A 22,914-nucleotide genomic window follows, 5' to 3' on the forward strand; every position below is an offset into this window, starting at 1 on the left:
TACTTATGGAGGGTTCACATTAGGTTAACGTACTATCAGAGGAGCAAAGAAACCTGCAGGTATTAACACAATAAATGCCGTGCTCAGACCGTTCGCCAGATCAAAACAAAAGCACAAAAAGGCCGCGTTGTTTTATAAAATACATTTTGTTCTTGAAGGAGCTACAAAGGTTTAAAAAGAAGGGGAGCGAGGAGAACTGATTTGCTACCCTAACTTATCCAGATTTATGAATGATTTCCTCCTCAGGGTAAGGGTCTGATGCAAATGAGCACAAAGGAAGCTGTCAGCTGCATCCTGCTTCGGCCAATAGAAGCAGAGCTCCATCTTAGCTCTACCAGAGGCTGTATTAAACAGCAGATCAGCGCTGTTCCAGCACCCTTTCTGAAAAGAGGTAGGTCTACATATTTTTTAAAAATTATCTTGCCATTATTATCTGAACAAAAAAAAAGCTTTCTTTAAAAAAAAGAACATCTGGCAACCATCTTAAAAATATACAAAATTAAAAATAGCATCTGAAGCTAGATTTCTGCTTAAATGCAGAGATGCTTGTCTTGTGTTAATAGGAAAATCTTACCATCTGTGCATTCATGAAGAATTGATGACCATCCATCTTACAGAGAGCTCAACGTGCCCAGATAATATTCTGAAAACATAATTCTTTTTATGCTCTGTGTGACCTAATCAATCAATCAAATTTTGCAAGGTAAAAAATTAATGTATGAGGGTGTCTTTCCAAGAAGGAGTATCAGGAATGTTTTGTCTCCAGATTTAAACAATCGCTAAACGCCCTCCCCCCAACCCCGCAAAAAAACCCTGCCATTTAACCTGGTTGCTTGGGCTAGCCTTAACCCTTAACATGTGCGTGCTGTACCTCTTGGTGAATGACTCAGTGACTTGTTAACATCATGAACGCAGCTTCACTTAAATCGATGGGACTTGGCGAGCACAAGCGAATGTTGCAACCCTGTGCGTAATTAACAAGAAAGTCCCACTGAAATCCCTTCTGTTTAGATATGGCCTGTTTGTTTACTCTGTATCTTATCCAACCAGAGATGCCACACTGCTTTATAAAGCTTTAACCCTGTCCTGAGAACCGACTTTGCAAGTCATGTGCTTTTTAACCATGGTCCACTGTAAACTAAAAGTTAAAATAACACAAGCAGAAATCGCTGCTTAAATATGAAAAACTACTGTCGACTTGCATAGACATAAAATGAAATGGAAAAATCTTAAAACTAACTCTTAAAACTAACTCTAAAAGCAAAATTTTAAAAATTTAATTTCAGCTTTATTGCTGTGTACCTCGAAAGTATATTAGGCAACAAATATATTCTCAGCCAAATCAGTACTAAAATGCCACAGAGATACACGTAATTCTATTATGTTAGGTCTGATAGGGGAACAATTATTATGAAGTTAGATAATACTGTACTACCAGCTCTAATTTTCTGCCAGAAATCTGAATTAAAAATATATATCAATCATTCCTTTTATTTAAAATGTCTCTGTGTTGAATACTGATACACTTCTTGCCCAGTACTGGGTTAACAATTAAATACTGAAATATTATGCAGTTCTGCCACCAGTAACCTGATTCAAATCAGAAAACATTTTATATACACCTTGAAAAAACAGTACCTCCCAATTTTTCAACTATCCTTAATCATAACCCCCAAAAAGGGCAGGTCATGCTGCTGATTCCCACCCCCCCATACTATATTTAACTAGTAGTGTACTAGTCACTGCCAACCGTTATGATTGCCAACCATTAGTATAGTAATCATTCCCAACCGTTATGATTTTCAACACTCTCGGATTCCTTTTCAGAAAAGCACTAAACTGGCTATAATTCCTCTTATTAATGAACCAGTTTACTTTAATAATCTAGGCCTGTGTGTTTTGTTCATCATTTTTTGTGCAAAAAAAAAAAAAAAAGCATTAAGTTTTATTTTAAACAACCTTGCTCATTTCAGTGCTCCCTGCTGATATTTACCAGTGGTAAATATAATTCTTGTGGGCCTTCCCCTTTCTCTCTTAGGATCTTAAAATATATTACAGGCCCTGTTTAAAAATTAAAATAACCCCATTAAGATAACGTGAGTTCTATCCAAAATACTCCATTGTACTCAAGCCATTTGAGCTTTTGACGTATTCCTTTAAAAAAAAAAATGAATACCTATATTAGACATAGCTTCTTAGTTCTTGAGATAAATTCAGCTTAACTCCTGTTTCCTCATATTAGGGTGCTCTACATATATTCTCCACCACAGAATTTTCAGTGAATGACTTACATGACCAAAACCATTGCAAAGGGTTTAAAAAGAGAACCAAACTGATAACGGATTCGACATAAAGAAAACACCGTTGCTAACAATGAAAACGGAGGATCCCACTGAGGTCCCCGAAGGTCTTACCGGATGCAGCTTACAGCATGCAATAATCCAGTACCTCCTTGCTGTGTGCAGTCCAGACATCTTATTTATTGATCACATTTGAATCTGACTCTCCCTTCAAGGAGCTCGGGGGGGGGGGGATGCTCACAGCAGCCCTACAGAGGTGGGTTAGGGTGATAGAGATATTCAAAATTTTATTTTATTTTATTATTCCCCCTCAGAAAATTATTTGAAGGTGAATAATCCATTTTTTCACCTTTAGAGAACTTGACTCTTACAGCTTCTTTGATAATATTCAGTATATGGGTGCCAGGGCTAAGACACATTTCACTGCCTCCCTCTATTTAGAACATGTACCGCTCTTTGCTTTGTTTTATTCATTTATTTAAACCTTTTTTATTTAGAACATTCCAAATGTTTGTTCTGAATCTTTCTTCACAATGCTAGGGTCCCTGGTCCCATTCATGCCAGAATATTCCTTGAAGATGGACATTCTAGACTCGCCTGTGGATTTCTGTTCTTCACAAAGGAAAGGATAGGAAGCAGAGGGACGGATTCTTCCCTTTGGGGCTGGGAAGGGAGACTTCCAAAGTGATCTTTGAGATGATGGGATCTGCCTCAATTTCCAGATGCTGAAAGTGAAGGTAGCTGCTTGTACTTTCAGAAGTGAAAATGAGCCACCCATTTTCCCACTGCACTTCCCAAAAAAGCAGGTGACCCCTTCCTTGCCAGGGCCATCCTGGGGGACTTAGGGCTGCAGATGGCAGAGAGAGAGAGAGACAAAAGGGAGACAAGATGCCTTACCTATGCCAATAGAAGTGAAGATACCTGAAGAAGTGAGCTGTGGCTCACGAAAGCTCATACCCTGCCAGAAATTTTGTTAGTCTTTAAGGTGCTACTGGACTCTTGTTCTTTTCTATTACTAGTGACAGACTAACATGGCTACCCATCATAATCTTACCTATGCCAAGTTATACTATTCCCATTCCCTTGCACTCAAACCTTTTGGACAGTCCTTCAGAAGTGGAAGAAGAACCCATGAGGCCAGCTTGTTCAGATGTCTTCTTCCCTATAAATGTGCGCTGAACCTGGCAGTATTTTGTTGGGAGGCGCACCTGGGTCCAACTTCAGTTTTTTGAACCTGTGTACATTTTTGAGAAGATTCATGAGTTCAAAGACCACTCTGCCTGACCCCAATGTCAGGCGACTGAGTAGACCACCTGGGAACTGAAGAGCTGCCTTCAGGTATTCTTCCTGTACAGAATTCTAAGCACTAACTTCGGAAACTAAATCTAGGTGTTGTCATTTTCAAAAGCTGTTTGCAAACCACTGTTAACATGGGCATCTTTGCCCCAGTGGTTTTTAGGATCACTGCCAATTACTCAGTTGACCACAAAGACCTTTGATTAGACACCCAGACTGTTGTTAGGTTACCCAGGAAGAGATGCAGACATCAGGAAAGTATAAAAATAACCATTTAATAAAATGGCATCCTCCTTGGTTCTCTATAGCAAATATTTACCCACGTTGGTTCTGTTGTTCACATAAGAATATGTCATGGTTCAAGTGGTTAAAATAAATCAATTTTGACTTTGCTACAGGGCAGATGTGGGATCTATGCCAGGGAGAGGATTAAACTGGATGGGTGAGAAGTCTTTTGGAATTGGGATTCTTTCCAGGGCACAGGGAGGAAGAACCAGATTTGGCTTTTGTTCTTGCCATCTGGAATTGTATTCTCTGGGTGAATTTTCGAACAACACTGAGCATTTTGAGCGACAAAAGAAGAATGCCATTTGGAAGGAGTCTTCGGCAAGATTTTCTCATCTTGTGTTTCCAATACAATTGTGTCGAAGGGGTCATTTGTAGCCTGAGAAGGGAACACTAACATTCATTTATTAATTTACATCATTTATAGTCCGCCTTTCTCACGGGCTCAAGGCGGATTACACAGAGCAAGTCAATACATTTGCCTAGAACTTGACATTTATTTCCCTATGCTGGTTAAAGGTTGTAGGACACAGCTCACAGAGTTGTGACCGAAAAAAACCAAAACCTCAGAGTACAGTGGCTTCTGTTTTTTAATTATGTTGCTCCACAAGCAAATGGGTTGGCTTCTCAGGGAAGCATAGCTTTGGAAGTAAGAACCAAAACAGAAGCTCCCATCTTATGGATATATATGTTATAGTTGGACAGCAGGTAGAACATACTGCAAAATAATGTGGATTAGTTTTTGGACAGCTTCAGTCATTCCATCTGCAGGAGTTAATCGAAGCGTGCTAGAACAGAAGCGGTGGAAGAGGATCCTGCTAGGGAGGCAGAGGAAGTTGATCTAGGGTTGGACAGCTTGGTGATGACTGTTGTATATCCTTTTGAGCCAGCTAGAAGGCTTCCACTGCTTCAGTTGAGTCAGGGAAAACATTCCTGTGTTTGTTTTTCTCTAATAAAATATTTCCCTGAAAATTCTCTACCCTTGCTACTCTTCAGAAGAGGTCCCAGATCACTATCGGCTATGGGAATTATCTCTGGGGATCAGAGCTGGGGTTAGAGTCTATCCTGGGTTCTCTCTTGTCTTTGGGAACAATTCCCAAGTCTGTCTGGGAGCCAGCGGCAACAGGGACAGGGGATGGCACCTTGAGAATCCACCTATCCTCAGCAGAGGTTATCCATTCTGGGGGGCTCTGGCCTAAGGCAATTGCGTCTGGAGGAAGAATGAAAGCAAATATACTCTCCGTGATCTTCTGTGCCTTTGGTGATTACACCTATAAGGGAATAGTAAATACCCCTTGTGGTGGCTCCCCCTGCCTCTACCCTTATAGTAACTGCATGATCTGTAGTAGTAAGTATGAGGGGAGGAGCTCTTGCCCCTGAACGTTGCTTTTTCTCATGGGTGAAATTTCTCTAAAGTTCCTCTGGCCAAAATGTAGACAAATTTAGACAAATAAGAGCTGGGACTAGTTTGTAATCTGGGGTCATCTTAATCCAACCCATAAAGGTCCTCCCTTCTACAACAAGGCGTGATGGGTTTTGGAGAGCACTGAGGTATTTCACTCACCTGGGCAGACATGCCAGGAAGCCTCCAAAGAACACAGGCTATGGGTCAGTTCTCACTTGAAGATGCCACCAAGGCTTCCTGCATCACTGGGAGAGGTTTTCCATCTATGTACATTTCAAGAGGCATGCTGACTAAGAAGTCTTTTTTTTTGCCGTCAAGTCACATCTGACTTATGGCAACCCCTGATGGGGTTTTCAAAGCAAGAGACGTTCAGAGGTGGTTTGCCATTGCCTGCCTCCGCGTCACGACTCTGGCATTCCTTGGAGGCCTCCCATCCAAATACTTGCCAGGGTCAACCCTGCTTAGCTTCTGAGATCTGATAGGATCGGGCTAGCCTGGGCTATCCAGGCCAGGGCATTGAGAAGTCTATTAGTGACTTTTTTATGCTATGCTGAACAGGAGAAGGCTGGTGGCTCCATAGGTGTGGGGCTTCTTGCTTGCTGAAGGAGTAGCAGCAGATAGCATATAGCTGGGGGACGGTGGTATGCTCAGAGAGTTTTGACATAAGTTTTTAAAATAATTTAAAAATTGGCCATGGATATCTTTTTTTTAAAAAATTAATTTTTTCCTTCAATTTCACACCTGTTATCATTTTTTTCTCAGCTTCTTTTCTGAGACAATGAGCTAAATATCTTCCTGATTTATCGGCATATTCAAAACATTATTTTCACCTGCATCTCTTCTGTATCAATCATATCAATTTCTATTTTTTCCTCTTAATTTCTTTTAATATACTTTTTTTGTTTATTTTGATATATTGTTCTTCGGGTTTTTAAATTTCACCCATCAGTTTCTCTCTTTGTTCTAAATTTTTGTTTTTTAAGCTTGGAGTTTATAGCAATCAACCTTCCTCGCATATAGGCTTTGCTCGCGTCCCATATGGTTGCCAACGAGACCTGGAGATTTATTGATTTCAAAAAATTCCTTGAGTTCTTTTTTTTTTGCATTGGAGTACTACTTCCTCTTTTAGCAAAATATTATTTTCAGGCCTCCATCTTCTTCTTCCTGGCCTAAAATAGGACTATGTTAATTCTGTTGGGTTATGATCGGAATATGCTCAGAGAGTTTTGAATCTTGGTTTGCAGGTGTGATGGACCGGCAAAGGTCCTGCCCCTTTCTGAAAAACACCAGTCCCCCTTTAGTCCTATTTGGTGTGTGAGCTGAGCAGCTAGCAGCCAATCAGGATCTCTGGAAGGGATGAAGGAGCCAGGTGGGAAGGGGCAGTGAGAAAGAAAAAGCTGTTACACCAGTGGTTCCCAAAGTGGGTAGTACCACTCCCTGGGGGGAGGGGGCAGTGGGAATACCTAGGGGGGCACTAAGAGGCAAGAGGGCAGCAGGTGGTGCTAGAGCTGGGCCCCTTCAACTATGTTGTTCACTGATTTACAATAAATCAAGCTATGACACCATGCTGGCAAATTTGGTGGAAATTATCAGAATTTTTTTCCATACTTTTGAAGAGCTGGTACCACTGGATCAAGTTCATCAGTTTTGTTGAATAAATTTCAACTAAAATTTTTTAATTTGATTTTGAATAGATGTGCAATTAATTGTCACTGTTTTGAAATTTTATTGTTATTATCTTCTTTAGTGAGTCATGCAAATCCCTATTTTGAATAGTGCTTTTTATAGGATAGGGTAGGGGGAGCTGGGGTTGAGTTTGTGGAACCAAGGGGGCGGTGGCCTGAAAGGTTTGGGAACCCGTATGACACTGTCAGCAAAGGCAGATAGGGTATGAATCCACAGAGAGAGAGAGAAACTGGAGAGATCCTGTCTCAGAGCTCATCTTGCGTGTAAACAGGCCAAACCAGTGAATATGCGGAGATGGGGTTTACATCTCCAGAGTTTTCGTTAGGAAAGGTACCTGTCTCAGAAAACTCTGGAAATCATTTGAGTGAGATATTTGAGTTATGATAGATTATGCAAGATTTTGTAAGATTAAGACCAAGGTTGTGTTGTGTTTGTATGGTGTGTATGTTTATGATGTGTAATGTTTGGAAAAAAATTTAAAAAAAAAATTTAAAGAAAAAGAAAACGCTGGAAGTCTCAGAACCTGTCTCTGGTGATAAAGCAGGCTAACTTGAGGAAGAGACTGACTCGATCTCAAAGCCCCAATTTCTGAGGGAAACTAGTGAAAGGCCTGTGGTTTCTGGGAGGAGTTTACATTTACACTGTGAAGCTCCTGAGGCTAAGGGAAGGCCAATATTCACCTCAAGAATAAAAACGTGATTGTGAACTGCACTCTATGCTCCTGAACAGTCAACAGTAACTTTATGAATGTACGGGCCCAGCAAGACTGTGTTACACCTGTAAAAAGCTTCATCCTCTTTCTGAACCACCTTATTCCCCTAACCCTGGGAGTAAATAAAAGTTACTGTTCTTTTTCTGTTTCCCGCATGGGTGCTGAACTTATTTTATGCAGAAAGCCACTTGGACTGAGTCTCTCAAGTGAAGGGCTGGGGGTCAGTGGTAGAGCATCTGTTTGGCAGGCAGAAGGTCCCAGATTCAGTCCCCGGCATCTCCAGCTAAAGGGACTAGGCAAGTAGGTGATGTGAAAGGCCTCTGCCTGAGACCCTGGAGAGCCGCGGACAGTCTGAGTAGACAATACTGACTTTCATGGACCAAGGGTCTGTTTCAGTAGAAGGCAGCTTCATGTGTTCATGTGAAATTTGCATCTATTTGGGAGGGGCCATGGTTCAGTGGTGGAGCATCTGCTTGGCATGCAGAAGGTCCCCGGTTCAGTCCCCAGCATCTCCAGTTAAAGGGACTAGGCAAGTAAGTGATGTGAACGATCCCTGCCTGAGACCCTGGAGATCCGCTGCCGGTCTGAGTAGACAAGACTTGACTTTGATGGACCAAGGGTCTGATTCGGTATAAGGCAGCTTCATATGTGTTTTATATATACTTTATATACATAGCCTGAATGCAACGATACTGACTTTGATGGACCAAGGGTCTGATTCAGTATAAGGCAGCTTCATGTGTTCAAGGGCTGGGGTAGAGACCACAACGGCTGATCTTTACATCACGCTACCTCTATTTAAATGTAATTTTTAGGACCCCGGTCTTCACAGCAGAGCAAGCACCAACCACAGATTTCCAGTTTAAATGTAATCCATACGCTCAGAGATAATTAAGAGAAACAGTGGACAGAACAGCTGGGAACTGAGGAGGTGCTCTAATGTAAAATATCCCCAGTACTTCTCCTTCACCATCGTTAGGTGAGTTGGGAGCCACATTCTACATGGCCTGGGTGAGAAGCCCCTCCACCACCTAGATGCATGTTAGTTGGCAGCAAACCTCTTGGAAAGGTTATTTCCTCTGGACTCACTGCAACCCTTACAAGGCCCAGCAGCAGCGAGAACACCAGAGACATGGGGAGAGGCTTCAAAAACAGGAGACTTCAATGTTTCTCTTAACTGTTCTACTTCAGGTTGAGTATCCCTTATCCGGACTGCTTGGGACCAGAAGTGGGCCGTATTTCGGATCTTTCTGTATTTTGGAATATTTGCATTTACACAATTAAATAGTCTAAACACGAAATTCATTTGGTGGCTCAGTGGCAGAGCATTTGCTTGGCATGCAGAAGGTCCCAGGTTCAATCTCCGGCATCTCCAGTTAAAGGGACCAGGCAAGTAGGTGATGTGAAAGACCTCCGCCTGAGACCCTGGAGAGCCACTGCCTGTCTGAGCAGACAAGACTTGACTTTGATGGACCAAGGGTCTGATTCGGTATAAGGCAGCTTCATATGTGTTTTATATATACTTTATATACATAGCCTGAATGTAATTTTATACAACATATTTAATAGTTTTGTGTACACTGATTTATCAAAAAACAAATTGGTGCGTTGCGGAGGGGCAGTCTGGATATCGGATGTCCGGATAACAGATACTCAATCAGTACTAAGACATGAGCGAGAACCCACGTTCCATCTGAACTCAACTTCCCTGTACTGTTTTGATTCATTGTTAACCACGTCAGAGATTATCTAATCAAAAGACAGGGCACATTAAAATATATATATATATATTGGGAAGGACATGCAAATCCAAGGATCTCCCAGGCTCCTTCACATAGTATCAAACCAAGAAGGAAGCCTTTTGAGACTTTACGGCAACACAAAGAAGCAGCTCAGTTTCCTGACAAATTCCAAAAGCACATCTGTGAGAGATAATGTTTCAAGATCTATTATGGGCAGACATGATGATGGGGCTTCCCAACCATAGTTAAGCTTTCCCTTCGCATGCTAGCTACAGTATGCTAATGGAGGCTCCCTCAGAACCTGGTTTGAAGCTGATTAGCAAATCCAGGTTAGCACTGCTGGTAATTAACACTGGTGCCAACATGCCACTTAACCACAGTTAAGACCTACAAAGGGAGAATACTAGAGATGAGAGGAATCGGGAGAAGAAGGCATGCAATCAGTCCCAGATCTCTAAACTATCAAAGACCATGTCTGCACCAACCTAGGAGTACTTCTAATAATATTTTTCTAACCAAAGAACAGTCAAAATCAAGGAAAATGTGAAAGTGGGATTTTCACGGGTTTTTCTTCTTAGTGAAAAGCTCCAGGTTTTTGCTTTTTTTATGGGCAAGAATCCCCCTAAACATGAACCAATTCGTGTGTATATGTGAAAGCATTCTGGGGTGTGGGCAAAGAGCGATACTGGGCAGAAAAGATTTTGTAGGCAAGAGAAAATGGAACATAATGCACTTTATTTTTCTGCATGTGTGTTTCAATATACAGAGCTGCATCAAGGACAGAACCCAGAGGAGCCTGCAACTATGGCAACCTTCAATGCTACTCACTTGAACGAAACTGCACCCATCTACCAGTACCTCGGTTTTCAAGTGCAGAAGATCTACCCTTTCCACGACAATTGGAACACTGCCTGTTTTGTTATTCTGATCATATTTATATTTACTGTGGTATGCTTGGTGGTGCTAGCTTTCTTATACGAGCTGCTTGACTGCTGCTGCTGTGCAAAAAATAAAACCGTGAAAGACTTAGAGAAGGAACCCAATCCTGTTAGATCTTTGATGGAAAGCTTCAGGAAACGTGAAACAGAAGTGGTGTAGAAGGAGGACTGATGGAGAACTAGCATCGAAAAGATACATTCAGCATTGTAACAAACCTCTTGCGTTGTTAAGACCGAGCAAGTCAGATTCTGCTCAGCCTTAAATATCAATATTAGCAATTTTTTGGGTTCACTGGTGGATAGAAACTGGAACAGTTCACAGAACGATTAATAATGGGCAACCAGTCACAGTGTTGTATGAAAATGAGCAATTTTTTGTTTTTGTTTTTAAATGAAACTGCTGTTGATTAGAATTGATGACTCAAGTAAAATTTTGTTCATATGATCAATTTCCCCATTGTTTAATTGTCATAATGCTGGTTTGACACTATCAAAACTCCAACAAGAACAAAACGTTAACACAAATTAATGACATACAGCTGAGCACACTCAGCTCCGATATTAACATACGGCTGCAATTTCCTATGTAATCTCAGCCTTTATACTCCTGCAGTAGCCACTGCTGCTCCTAGCAACTTGTAAAATCACAGGATCACAAGCCTTATAGTTACATCACAGAATTTACAACCATGCAGCTTCACACTGACACTGGCAAGTTTCCTCAATTCAGGAACAGGCGGGAGGTTGTTAAAAAATGTTTTTGTTTTCCAGGAAAAAACCCCTCTTCTTTAGACCTATAAGCAGGCAAGGAAGGATCTCTGCTAACATGAAGGCAACCGTACTTTCTCCCTTCTGACTTGGACAAGAACTAAACAGTACAAGAAAGATTGGCCTGGCCATAAAAAATGGCAGCCCTGTGTCAAGTTTCCCCCCTCCTTAATTGTAATGTGCACTTGCATGATGACATCCTGATATCATTACGCTGTTACATCCTGATATCATTACTACACCGTCATCTGCCAGCTAGTGACAGAGGAGTAGGGACAGTGAAGCACAGAGCATAACCATGTTAGGGCATGCCATTTTCAGCAGTAGCCCTGTGTACACACGAACACATGAAGCTGCCTTATACTGAGTCAGACCCTAGGTCCATCAAAGTCGGTACTGTCCACTCAGACCAGCAGCGGCTCTCCAGGATCTCAGGCAGAGGTCTTTCACATCACCTACTTGCCTGGTTCCTTTAACTGGAGATGCTGGGGATTGAACCTAGGACCTTCTGCATGCTCTACCACTGAGCCACGGCCCCTCCCCATAGGTATGTGTGCAAAAACTGGACTGATCTTGCTGTGTGTGTGTGTGGGGGGGGGGTGCGCAGCTGAACACTAGGGAATCCTAGGGACACCTCAGCACTGAGTGGCCAGTGCAGATTCCTGGTGTTCAGCTAGGCTGACAGTTTTCTCTTCCGGCTTCAACAGCTGGAGTACTATTGTGCTTCCTTTGCTACTAAGCCCTGAAGCTGTGTCATCATGGCTTGAGGAAGGACGGGCAACTGTGCAATAGCAACCGACTAGAATCTGAACAGAGGGCTGAGGCTTGCTTGATTATACAACGCAACAGCACTACTGTATTCCACTGTGTAGTTAGGATTCGTTGCCGGCTCTTAACTTGCTTGTTTGAGCTCCTGCCAGCAACTTTAAAAAAAATCTTCACCCCTAGAAACAGAAACCTCCCTGACTAGTAGGTGGGTCCCAGGAAAAGCAGAGTCACGCCCTAGAAATCCGCTTTCATAGATTTTCCAATTATATTATTTGTAGGCTACAAATGGCACAGAGTGGTAAGCTGCAGTACTGCAGTCAAAAGCTCTGCTCACGACCAGAGTTTGATCCCAACGGAAGTTGGTTTCAGGTAGCCGGCTCAAGGTTGACTCAGCCTTCCATCCTTCCAAGGTCGGTCAAATGAGTACCCAGCTTGCTGGGGGTAAAGGGAAGATGACTGGGGAAGGCACTGGCAAACCACCCTGCAAAGACAGTCTGCCTAGTAAACATCGGGATGTGACATCACCCCATGGGTCAGGAATGACTCGGTGCTTGCACAGGGTACCTTTACCTTTACTTATGATGTAATTTGGGCTAGGGGCGGGGAAACACACAGGGAAAAACTGTGTGATCCAGTGCCACCAGTCCAGAATTCAAAATTGCCTGATGTAGCCCCAAAATATTTTATTTGTTCATGTAACACAAGTAGTTGCCAACATCTTCTTCTGTGGAAATGCAAATAACTTTCTTCCCCGCTGCTAATAATAATACCAAATACAGATTACACTTTTAAAAGCCGAGCCAAAAACCACCAATATGACCGGTTCTCAGACACATTTACCGAAAAGCATATCGCTCCTCCATTCACAGCCATTCAACAGATAGGCTGCGTTATGGCAGGAATCCTAGCACAAGAGGCTGTGAAATAGCAGTTTTGCCCACTGCTAGAATACCTCATGTTGGGATGTTCAAAGCATTTCACGTACTTTTTCCTTACAGCAGGCTTGTTAAAATAGGCTAGTGTTTATAATCCCAATATTGAAAGTGGGGATGAGGGAGAATGGGGTATTGCAAGACATGGAGTAGGGGTCACTGGGGGTGTGGTGGGGGGAGGTAGTTTGGAATTTCCTGCATTGTGCAGGAGGTTGGACTAAATGACGACCCTGGTGGTCCCTTCCAACTCTATGATTCTAAGACAGTGGCTCGCATAAGGTGACTGCAGTTTATGGCCGGTTACATTTGAATTGCAGACTTCCCAGTTCACACTCTTAGGTCCTTGACTTGGCCGTGTCAGGTTACAGAGAGGCTGATCTTATGCCCACAACAGACCTACTCCATCTCTGTATCAAATATATATAAATCAGCTCTCAACATTTACTTTAACTTATTTTACAGCACTTGTATCTTGCCTTTCTCCATAATATTATGTCTCTCAATACAGCATATTCACTGTATAGGCGTAAACCAGAAAAGTATCAAAAGTGAACCACAGCAGCTGCCCAACCACCAATGTGCTACAAGGAAATTTGAAGATGTTGCTACACCTTGTAGAAGCCGGACTGAAATTTCAGTCGCGTAACACCTCCACAAGAGTCATTTTAAAATGGAAAAATGAACTTTCAGTCCATATCAGCTTAAGGTTGTGTCGGTACAAGAAAAAGACCTTAGAATAGTGTTCTTAGGAAGTCACATATGAAGGGGAAAACATAGAAGAGTACATGCTCAAAAATTTAAAACAAAATTTTGTTCCCCCACAAACCTGCATTTTGTTTTGAGCCTGATGATCCACCCTGTTCTACCTTGGATTTCTTCTTTTTAGACGAGGAAGAATCAGAAGACGGTGCTGGGCGCTTTTCCACAGCAGGAGTGCAGAGTGCTCGTTTCTTGAAAAGTTCTCGTTCTCTTAACAAGTTGGGATCCATAATTCTGTTGAGAGAGAAAAAAGCATTTTATATTAACAGGCCAAAATACTGCTTGAAAATCCTGGAAGACAACAGCCGCGCTGGAATAGGGGAGGCATTCCTGGAGCATACCCGGGGGAGGAGCTGCCCTTGGGCAGCTTCCTGTTTGTCCTTCGAGCGGCAGCAGGGTTGTGCCACCTTTTTTGGTGGTGCAGCTTTGCTGTTTTCAATGGGCTGCCCGTGTCTGCTCAAAATTGAATTTGAAGCAAGACTAACTTGAAAGTTAAGAAGCACTAGGTGCCTTACAAGAGCATTTATCCAAAACTGATAGCCTCTGACTTGCTTACATATTTAAGAAATAAATCTTGGAGCCTTGGCAGTCAGTAACTTTTGACTCACCCTCCATTTCATTCCAGGATGCTCACATAAAACAGCAGGGTAGGTATCCCAGCTTGGAAGAGTTCACAGTCCCATAGGGAAATAAAGTGAACATCACAACATAACATAAGAACATAAGAAAGGCCCTGCTGGATCAGACCAAGGCCCATCAAGTCCAGCAGTCTGTTTACACAGTGGCCAACCAGGTGCCTCTAGGAAGCCACAAACAAGACGAGTGCAGCAGCATTATCCTGCCTGTGTTCCACCACACCCAAAATAATAGGCATGCTCCTCTGATACTAGAGAGAATAGGTATGCAGCATGACTAGTATCCATTCTAACTAATAGCCATGAATACCCCTCTCCTCCATGAATATGTCCACTCCCCTCTTAAAGCCCTCCAAGCTGGCAGCCATCACCACATCCTGGGGCAGGGAGTTCCACCATTTAACTATGTGTTGTGTGAAAAAATACTTCCTTTTATCTGTTTTGAATCTCTCACCCTCCAGCTTTAGCAGATGACCCCATGTTCTAGTATTATGGGAGAGGGAGAAAAACTTCTCCCTGTCCACTCTCTCCAAACTGTGCATAATTTTATAGACCTCTATCATGTCTCCCCTCAGCCACCTTCTTTCCAAGCTAAACAGCCCTAAGCGTTTTAACCGCTTCCCATACGACAGTTGCTCTAGTCCCCTAATCATTTTGGTTGCTCTTTTCTGCACCTTCTCAAGGGCAGTATGATATCAGCAGTTTTATTCTCTATTCCTCATCTAATTATGGCCAGCATGGAATTTGCCTTTTTTACAGCAGCAGCACACTAGGTTGACATCTTCATTGAGCTATCCACTACCACCCCAAAATCCCCTTCTTGGTCTGTCACTGCCAGCACAGATCCCATCAGTATATATGTGAAGTTGGGATTTTTTGCCCCAACATGGATCACTTTACACTTACTCACATTGAATCTCATTTGCCATTTTAATGCCCATTCTTCCAGTATGCAGAGATCCTTCTGGAGATCTTCACAGTCCGATTTTGTTTTAACCACCCTAAATAATTTGGTGTCATCTGCAAACTTGGCTACTTCACTGTTTAACCCCAACTCCAGGTCATTGATGAACAGGTTGAAAAGCACCGGTCCCAACACAGGTCCCTGAGGCACCCCACAGCTCACATCCCGCCATTTTGAGAACTGACCATTGAATCCTACTCTCTGCTTCCTATTTTTCAGCCAGCTCTTAATCCATAAGAGGACTTGTCCTCTTATCCCGTGACTATGAAGTTTGCTTAGCAGTCTTTGGTGGGGGACTTTGTCAAAAGCTTTTTGGAAATCCAAATACGCAATATCCACAGGCCCATTCCTGTCCACATGCTTATTGATGCTTTCAAAAAACTCTAATAGGTTAGTGAGACAGGACCTACCCTTACAGAAGCCATGTTGGGTTTTGCCCAGCAGACTTTGCCCTTCTATATGCTTGACAATTCTATCTTTAATAATGCTTTCCACCAATTTACCCAGAACAGACGTTAAGCTAACTGGCCTGTAATTTCCTGGGTCCCCCAGGGAACATTTTTTATAAATGGATGTTACATTGGCCATTCTCCAGTCCTCTGGTACAGAGGCTGATCGAAGGGACATATTACATATCTTTGTTAGAAGTTCAGCAATTTCCCATTTGAGTTCTTGAAGAACTCTAGGATGAATACCGTCTGGTCCCTGTGACTTGTTAGTTGGCAGTTTGTCTAGACGTTCTAGGACTTCCTGCCTTGTTACCACTATTTGCCTCAGTTCCTCATTTTCCCCTCTCCAAAATCTCTGTTCAGGAGAAAGAATCTGCCCTGTATCTTCAACAGTGAAGACAGATGAGAAGAATTCATTTAGTCTTTCAGCAATCGCTTTATCCTCCCTTAGAGTTCCTTTACTCCCATTGTCATCCAATGGTCCAACCACTTCCCTAGCTGGTTTCCTACTCCTAATATACTTGAACATCCTTTTGTATAGGCCCGGCTTGTCCCAAAATGTTGCCCAGTTCCTTACAAATCTAAAGCCCTCTTCCCTGCACCACCGTCTCATCCACTAAATTGAGACTCACCAACTGTGCATGCCTAGCTGGTCCTGCACATAGAACAGGTAGCATTTCTGAGAAAGCTACCTTGGAGGTCCTGGCTTTTAGTCTCCTGCCTAGCAACCTAAATTTGGATTCCAAGACCTCCGGACTACATTTCCCCACGTCGTTGGTGCCAACATGCACCACAACCACTGGCACTTCCCCAGCACTATCTACCAGACTACCTATATGATGGGTAATGTCCGCAACCTTCGCACCAGGCAAGCAAGTCACCATGTGGTCCATGCACCCGCCAGAAACCCAGCTATCTAAATTCACAAGTTAGCTGCGAATAGACGGATGCCAGAATGAAATTCAGTGCCATTTAGGAGGACTTTATTAAATCTGCTTTATTAAATCTGATACTAATACTTATTCATAACTGATTGGATATCAGCCTTTTCCCTTTTTGGTTTTGTTTTCCTCCCTCTCTTTCATCTTTCCCTTTTTCTCCCCATCATCTATGAAAGTTTTTATTCACCCCTTTCTTTCCTTTATTTAGGGCATACAAGATGCTGAGTTTATGGCAGGGAGGAACTGTTTGACAGCAAGTGTTTTATACTGCATTGTAAAATTAGTCATGTCGTTATTTTTAAATTATCTGAAATATTGTGGAACATCTGCATGAAGATAGGGGTGTCTCCAGTGAAGCAGCCTTGGGCAAGTCAATATCTTCTCAACCACTGCCCCTTTCTAAGGTAATGATTTTGGACTACCTTACAGGATTGCTGTAAACGCTGCTGATCATATGCCAACAAGTTTTAATGCACTACTAGTGGCATACCAAGAAGCCTCGTGGTGCAGAGTGTTAAGCTGCAGTACTGCAGTCAAAAGCTCTGCTCACGACCAGAGTTCAATCCCGACGGAAGTCGGTTTCAGGTAGCCGGCTCAAGGTTGACTCAGCCTTCTATCCTTCCGAGGTCGGTCAAATGAGTACCCAGATTGCTGGGAGTAAAGGGAAGATGACTGGGGAAGGCACTGGCAAACCACCCCATACAACAAAGTAAACGTCGGGATGTGACATCAACCCATGGGTCAGGAATGACACGGTGCTTGCACAGGGGACCTTTACCTTTAGTGGCATTCCAATCCTTCAAACACAGTCCTCCCCCAAAGTACCCTAAGAACTGTGGTTTGAGCAACGAGCTGCCCCCTTTCAGAGCTCCCTACTTGACCTCATCTCCTTCTTCAGAACTGCAGTTCCTTCCGAGTGCTTCCTTATTAATGTGCTCAGAATTTGACAGCAAGTGCTTTATATCACATTTTAACAATAGTGATGAAGTTATTTTTAAATTATCTGAAAAATTGTGGAACATGTGCATGAAGATAGGGGGGCCTCCAGTGGGCAAGTCAATATCTTCTCAACCACCACCCCTTTCTAAGGCAATGATATTGGTCTACCTTTCAGGATTTCTGTAAACACTGTCAACACGTTTTAACGCACCACTAGCGGCATACCAAACACAGCCTTCCCACAGTTTCCTTATTAATGTGCTCAGAGTTTGACAGCAAGTGTTTTATACCACATTTTAAAAGTAGCGATAATTTTTTAAAAATTATCTGAAATACTGTGGAACATCTGCATGAAGATAGGGGTGTCTCTAGTAAAGCAGCCTTGGGTAAGTCAGTATCTTCTCAACCACCTGTGGAACATCTGCATGAAGATAGGGGTGTCTCCAGTGGGCAAGTCAATATGCCAACAAGTCATATGCCAACAAGTTTTGACTATAGATAACATTGGTGATTTCTTATTAATGTGCTCAGACTTCTCCACCCCTCCTCCCATTCCCCACTCATGAAGCTGCCTTCTACTGAATCAGACCCTTGGTCCATCAAAGTCAGTATTGTCTACTCAGACCAGCAGCGGCTCTCCAGGGTCTCAGGCAGGGGTCTTTCACATCCCTTACTTGCCTAGTCCCTTTAAGTGGAGATGCCGGGGATTGAACCTGGGACCTTCTGCATGCCAAGCAGATGCTCTACTACTGAGCCAAGGTCCCAGGTTCAATCCCCGGCATCTCCAGTTAAAGGGACTAGGCAAGTAGGTGATGTGAAAGACCTCTGCCTGAGACCCTGGACAGTCGCTGCCGGTCAGAGTAGACAATACTGACTTGGATGGAACAAGGGTCTGATTCAGTATAAGGCAGCTTCATGTGTTCATGACCTTCCGCATGCCAAGTGGATACTCTACCACTGAGCCACAGCCTCTCCCCATGGCTCTCAGGCAAAGGTCTTTCACATCACCTCCTTGCCTAGTCCCTTGAACTGGAGATGCCGGGGATTGAACCTGGGACCTTCCGCATGCCAAGCAGATGCTCTGTCTGCTGAGCCACAGCTTCCCTACGGGCTGTTTTTACACCACGAAGGAACCACGTCTTGGTCTATGCAATGAAATGGAAAACATCTGAGATACCAGATAAGACTGCCTGGATAGATAAAATGATGGAACTGGCTGAAATGGCAAAACTTACGGCATTAATAAATCAAAAGGACAACACGGAATTTGTGGGAGAATGGGAGGGATGGACGACATACTGTGTAAATGAACTTAATTTGGGAAATGTTAAGGGATATGTTTTGATCTAATTCAAATTGTTTGAAGCAATTAAGATATCAAAGTTATAGATTAGACTTTAAGATAATGATAAATGTGGGTTATTATTATGAATTAGACTTAAAATACAAAGAGAGAAACAAGGATATTAAATGGATAGAGGAGGGGAGAGGGGAAGTCAACTATATATATATTTTATATATATATATGTGTGTGTGTGTGTGTATATATATATATATATATATATATATGTGTGTGTGTGTGTGTATTTATATATATATGTGTGTGTGTGTGTGTGTGTGTATATATATCTTTCTAGTGATAAAATAGAAATTGATTATATTAAATACTATGTGAATGGAATGATACAATTGAATGTGAATTAGTTTGAAAAACAATAAAAAATATTTTTTTAAAAAACGAAGGAACCACGTCTGAGGGGAGACGGGGGTGTCGGTGGTGGCCCGTCTGAAACGGCCGAGCTGGAGAGTTTGACCCAAGACCCCCTGGGGGACGGAGGGAGCCGCTTCCTCGCGCCTGCCTCCCCCGACGCAGCGACGACCCCCTCCCACGACGACCCCCGCCCGGGGCTGCGCGCGCACCTGCTCACTCACCTCGCGCACGGGGGCCACCCCCAACGGCGAGGGGCGCGGGGGGGAAGCGCCGCCAACGGAGCCCCGAGGCTCCTGCTTCCCTATTGGCTCAGGCTCCTACCGCCGAGCGTCCACCGCGCTCCCCATCTTGTCCGTCGCGCGTCGAGGCGATTTCGCGTCACCGTCGCGCGCAGTGTTTTGAAACAAGAACGCGGAAGTGCGGGCTCGCTGTTGCCACGGCGACTGCGGGAAGGGTCGGAAGGGAGCATGCGCAAAGCGAAACGCTGGCTCTTTCTCCCCGCCCCCCTTCCATTCCCTCCCCGCCCCTCAGAACCACTTCAGCGATCTTAGGGAGCGGCGGGCTGTGATCCCCAGTGGCTCCCAGAAGCGCAGACATAAAGGGGGCACAACTTGAGCCTTCACTATTAAATAATGATTGTTTTAAAACATTCCACCCTTTAAGTGTTACCTAGGGTTGCCAACTCTCTGTGTGTGTGTGGGGGGGGTTAAGTGTAGGGTTGCCAACCTCCAGGTACTAACCCAAAATCAAAGCACTTCCGTGCCAATACCGCAATTTTTGGAAAACAGCACAGGAACAGTATAGTACAAAATGACAACAACTGTATTGTGTTTAAACATGCAAAAACAAGCAAGTGGGAATACACACAAGTAGCACTTATAACAAATATATACAAAATATACAATCAATGTTCGATGCAGTCTCAATGCAATATAGTTTCCTTAATATATTTGTAGGAATTCTCATTAAAAAAGTCCATCAGGTACATGTATGAATAATCACTGGATCTTAATAGAAGGTGTAGATGGGGGACGGCCGTTTCAAGGATATTTCTTCAGCCCCAATTCTATTCAAGTTTCCAAAGTAATAAAGTATCATGCAACCTATAGTCAGTTCACTGGTTCCCATAGGATACTCCCAAGTGTAGCCAAGTGGGGCTGAAGAAATATCCTTGAAACGGCCGTCCCCCATCTACACCTTCTATTATGAAGATCCAATGATTATTCATACATGTACCTGATGGACTTTTTTAATGAGAATTCCTACAAATATATTAAGAAAACTATATTGCATTGAGACTGCATCGAACATTGATTGTATATTTTGTATATATTTGTTTTAAGTGCTAGTTGTGTGTATTCCCCCTTGCTTGTTTTTGCATGTTTAAACACAATATAGTTGTTGTCATTTTGTACTATACTGTTCCTGTGCTGTTTTCCAAACCTCCAGGTACTAGCTGGAGATCTCCTGCTATTACAACTGATCTCCAGCCAATAGAGATCAGTCCACCTGGAGAAAATGGCTGCTTTGGCAATTGGACTCTATGGCATTGAAATCCCTCCCCTCCCCAAGCCCCTCCCATCTCCGGCTCCGCCCAAAAAACCTCCCGCCGGTGGCAAAGAGGGACCTGGCAGCCCTAGTTAAGTGCCGTCGAGACACTTCAGACTCACAACGACCCTATGAATCAATGTCCTCCAAGATGTCCTGTCTTTGACAGCCTTGCTCAGATCTTGCAAATTGAGGGCCATGGCTTCCTTGATTGAGTCAATCCATCTCTTGTTGGGTCTTCTTCTTTTCCTGCTGCCCTCAACTTTTCCTAGCATGACTGTCTTTTCCAGTGACTCTGGTCTTCTCATAATGTGACCAAAATACGATAGCCTCAGTTTAGTCATTTTAGCTTCTAGGGTCAGTTCAGGCTTGATTTGATCTATAACCCACTGATTTGGTTTTCTTGGGGGGCGGGGGCAGGGAGGCAGACCAGGATATCCGTAACACTCTCCTCCAACGCCACATTTCAAAGGAATCGACTTTCTTCCTATCAGCTTTCTTCAATGTCCAGCTTTCACACCCATACATAGTATAGCTTCAGAAATTCCTGGAGGTTTGGGGCAGTACTTAGACAAGGTGGCATTTAAAATGGGGGGGGGGGAGCTCAGCGGGGATGTAATTGTCAGGGATGCTCTAAGCTGATCCTGCATTAAACTGGGGGGTTGGACTAGATGGCCTGTATGGCCCCTTCATAAGAACATAAGAAAGGCCCTGCTGGATCAGACCAAGGCCCATCAAGTCCAGCAGTCTGTTCACACAGTGGCCAAACAGGTGCCTCCAGAAAGCCACAAACAAGACGAGTGCAGCAGCACCATACTGCCTGTGTTCCACCGCCATGATGGCTGCCAGCTTGGAGGGCTTTAAGAGGGGAGTGGACATATTCATGGAGGAGAGGGGTATTCATGGCTATTAGTTAGAATGGATACTAGTCATGCTGCATACCTATTCTCTCTAGTATCAGAGGAGAATCACCACATCCTGGGGCAGGGAGTTCCACAATTTAACTATGCGTTGTGTGAAAAAATACAACTCTATGATTCAGTGCCACAGGGTCTTCTCTCCAAAGCTGCCATTTCCTCCAGGGAACTGATCTCTAGTTTGGAGATCAGTCATAATTTTGGGACATCTCCAGGCTCCACCTGGAGGTTGGCAACAAAACACTGTCCTTTTGAAAAATTGGCAATAGGAGTTGGCTATCTATGTCTGACCAAAAAATGGCAAGGCACGAAGTTTGCACAAGATTTGCTTATGCTTCACAGGTGCAAGTTTACACAATTACTGTCATTTTTTAAACAGAAATACAAGTCACCATAGTGCCCCACCCCTCTGGCAGAGTTCAGATCATGAGCAACAGCCTGTCACTAAAACTTTTACAAAAAGTTTAGGCTGCAAAATAAAAACACCCAAACCCAATTTTAATGGGCAAAAGCAGAACTCAGACATTTCCTCAAAAAAGAGGACTGTCCTTTGGAAAATGTAAAAAACAAACAAACATCTGGCCATGCTAGTTGGCAAATATGCATGACAAGAACAAATAAACACATGAAACTGCCTTATACTGAATCAGATCTTGGTCCATCAAAGTCAGTATGGTCTACTCAGACCAGCAGCAGCTCTCCAGAGTTTCAGGTAGAGGTCTTTCATATCACCTACTTGCCTAGTTCCTTTAACTGGAGATGCTAGGGACTGAACCTAGGACCTCCTGTGTGCCAAGCAGATGCTCTACCTCTGAGCCACAGCCCCTCCTGTATGAATTTGCCTATGTGCTTTTGTGTGTGCAATTCCTTCTGCGTACATTCCCATGCACTTTATATGCACACATTCTCATTACTGAAAGCCGCCTTGAACCAAGAGGAAAGGCGGGATATAAATGTTTTAATAAATAATATTTCATTCTTATACATACAATGACAAAGCAGCCCACAATGGCTGGTCTGAATTTAACTATTATTACCTACACATAAGCGTTCAAATGCCCAGTGTGCTTGGAATTTTAAACAAAATCTAGCAAGTAATTAGAATGTTCTTAAACATTCCTCAGCATCTGAGTTTGTGACATTTCATTGTGAACTCTTCCCAAGTCAAAAATAAGGGCGATTACCAAAATAGACTTGTGTTACAAGCCACCATGAAAAA

At 43.2% G+C, this 22,914-nt stretch overlaps 2 protein-coding genes across 3 annotated transcripts in view; one reads left to right on the forward strand and one right to left on the reverse strand.

Annotated features, from left to right (window-relative positions):
• The window catches only part of GTF2E2 (general transcription factor IIE subunit 2), a 42,685-nt gene extending 23,219 nt beyond the window's left edge, over positions 1-19,466 (reverse strand). The window contains exons 1-2 of one of the 2 annotated variants that reach the window (XM_056848757.1): positions 19,452-19,466; positions 13,659-13,825 (exon numbers count right to left, since the gene is read on the reverse strand). In XM_056848757.1, the coding sequence (XP_056704735.1) occupies positions 13,659-13,821 (163 nt within the window). In that variant the 5' untranslated portion in view covers positions 13,822-13,825; positions 19,452-19,466. Of the gene's footprint in view, positions 1-13,658; positions 13,826-14,199; positions 14,282-19,451 lie in introns of those variants that run through there. The other variant, XM_056848756.1, reaches the window with a different exon arrangement.
• SMIM18 (small integral membrane protein 18) lies at positions 240-10,524 on the forward strand. The gene is made up of 2 exons (XM_056848758.1): positions 240-391; positions 10,193-10,524. The coding sequence occupies exons 1-2, from the start codon at positions 259-261 to the stop codon at positions 10,522-10,524; spliced, it is 465 nt and encodes a 154-aa protein (XP_056704736.1). The 5' UTR covers positions 240-258.
• Positions 19,467-22,914: the final 3,448 nt, after the last annotated feature.

This window comes from Euleptes europaea, chromosome 4 (assembly GCF_029931775.1).
Source record: "Euleptes europaea isolate rEulEur1 chromosome 4, rEulEur1.hap1, whole genome shotgun sequence".
Classification (NCBI taxonomy): domain Eukaryota; kingdom Metazoa; phylum Chordata; class Lepidosauria; order Squamata; family Sphaerodactylidae; genus Euleptes; species Euleptes europaea.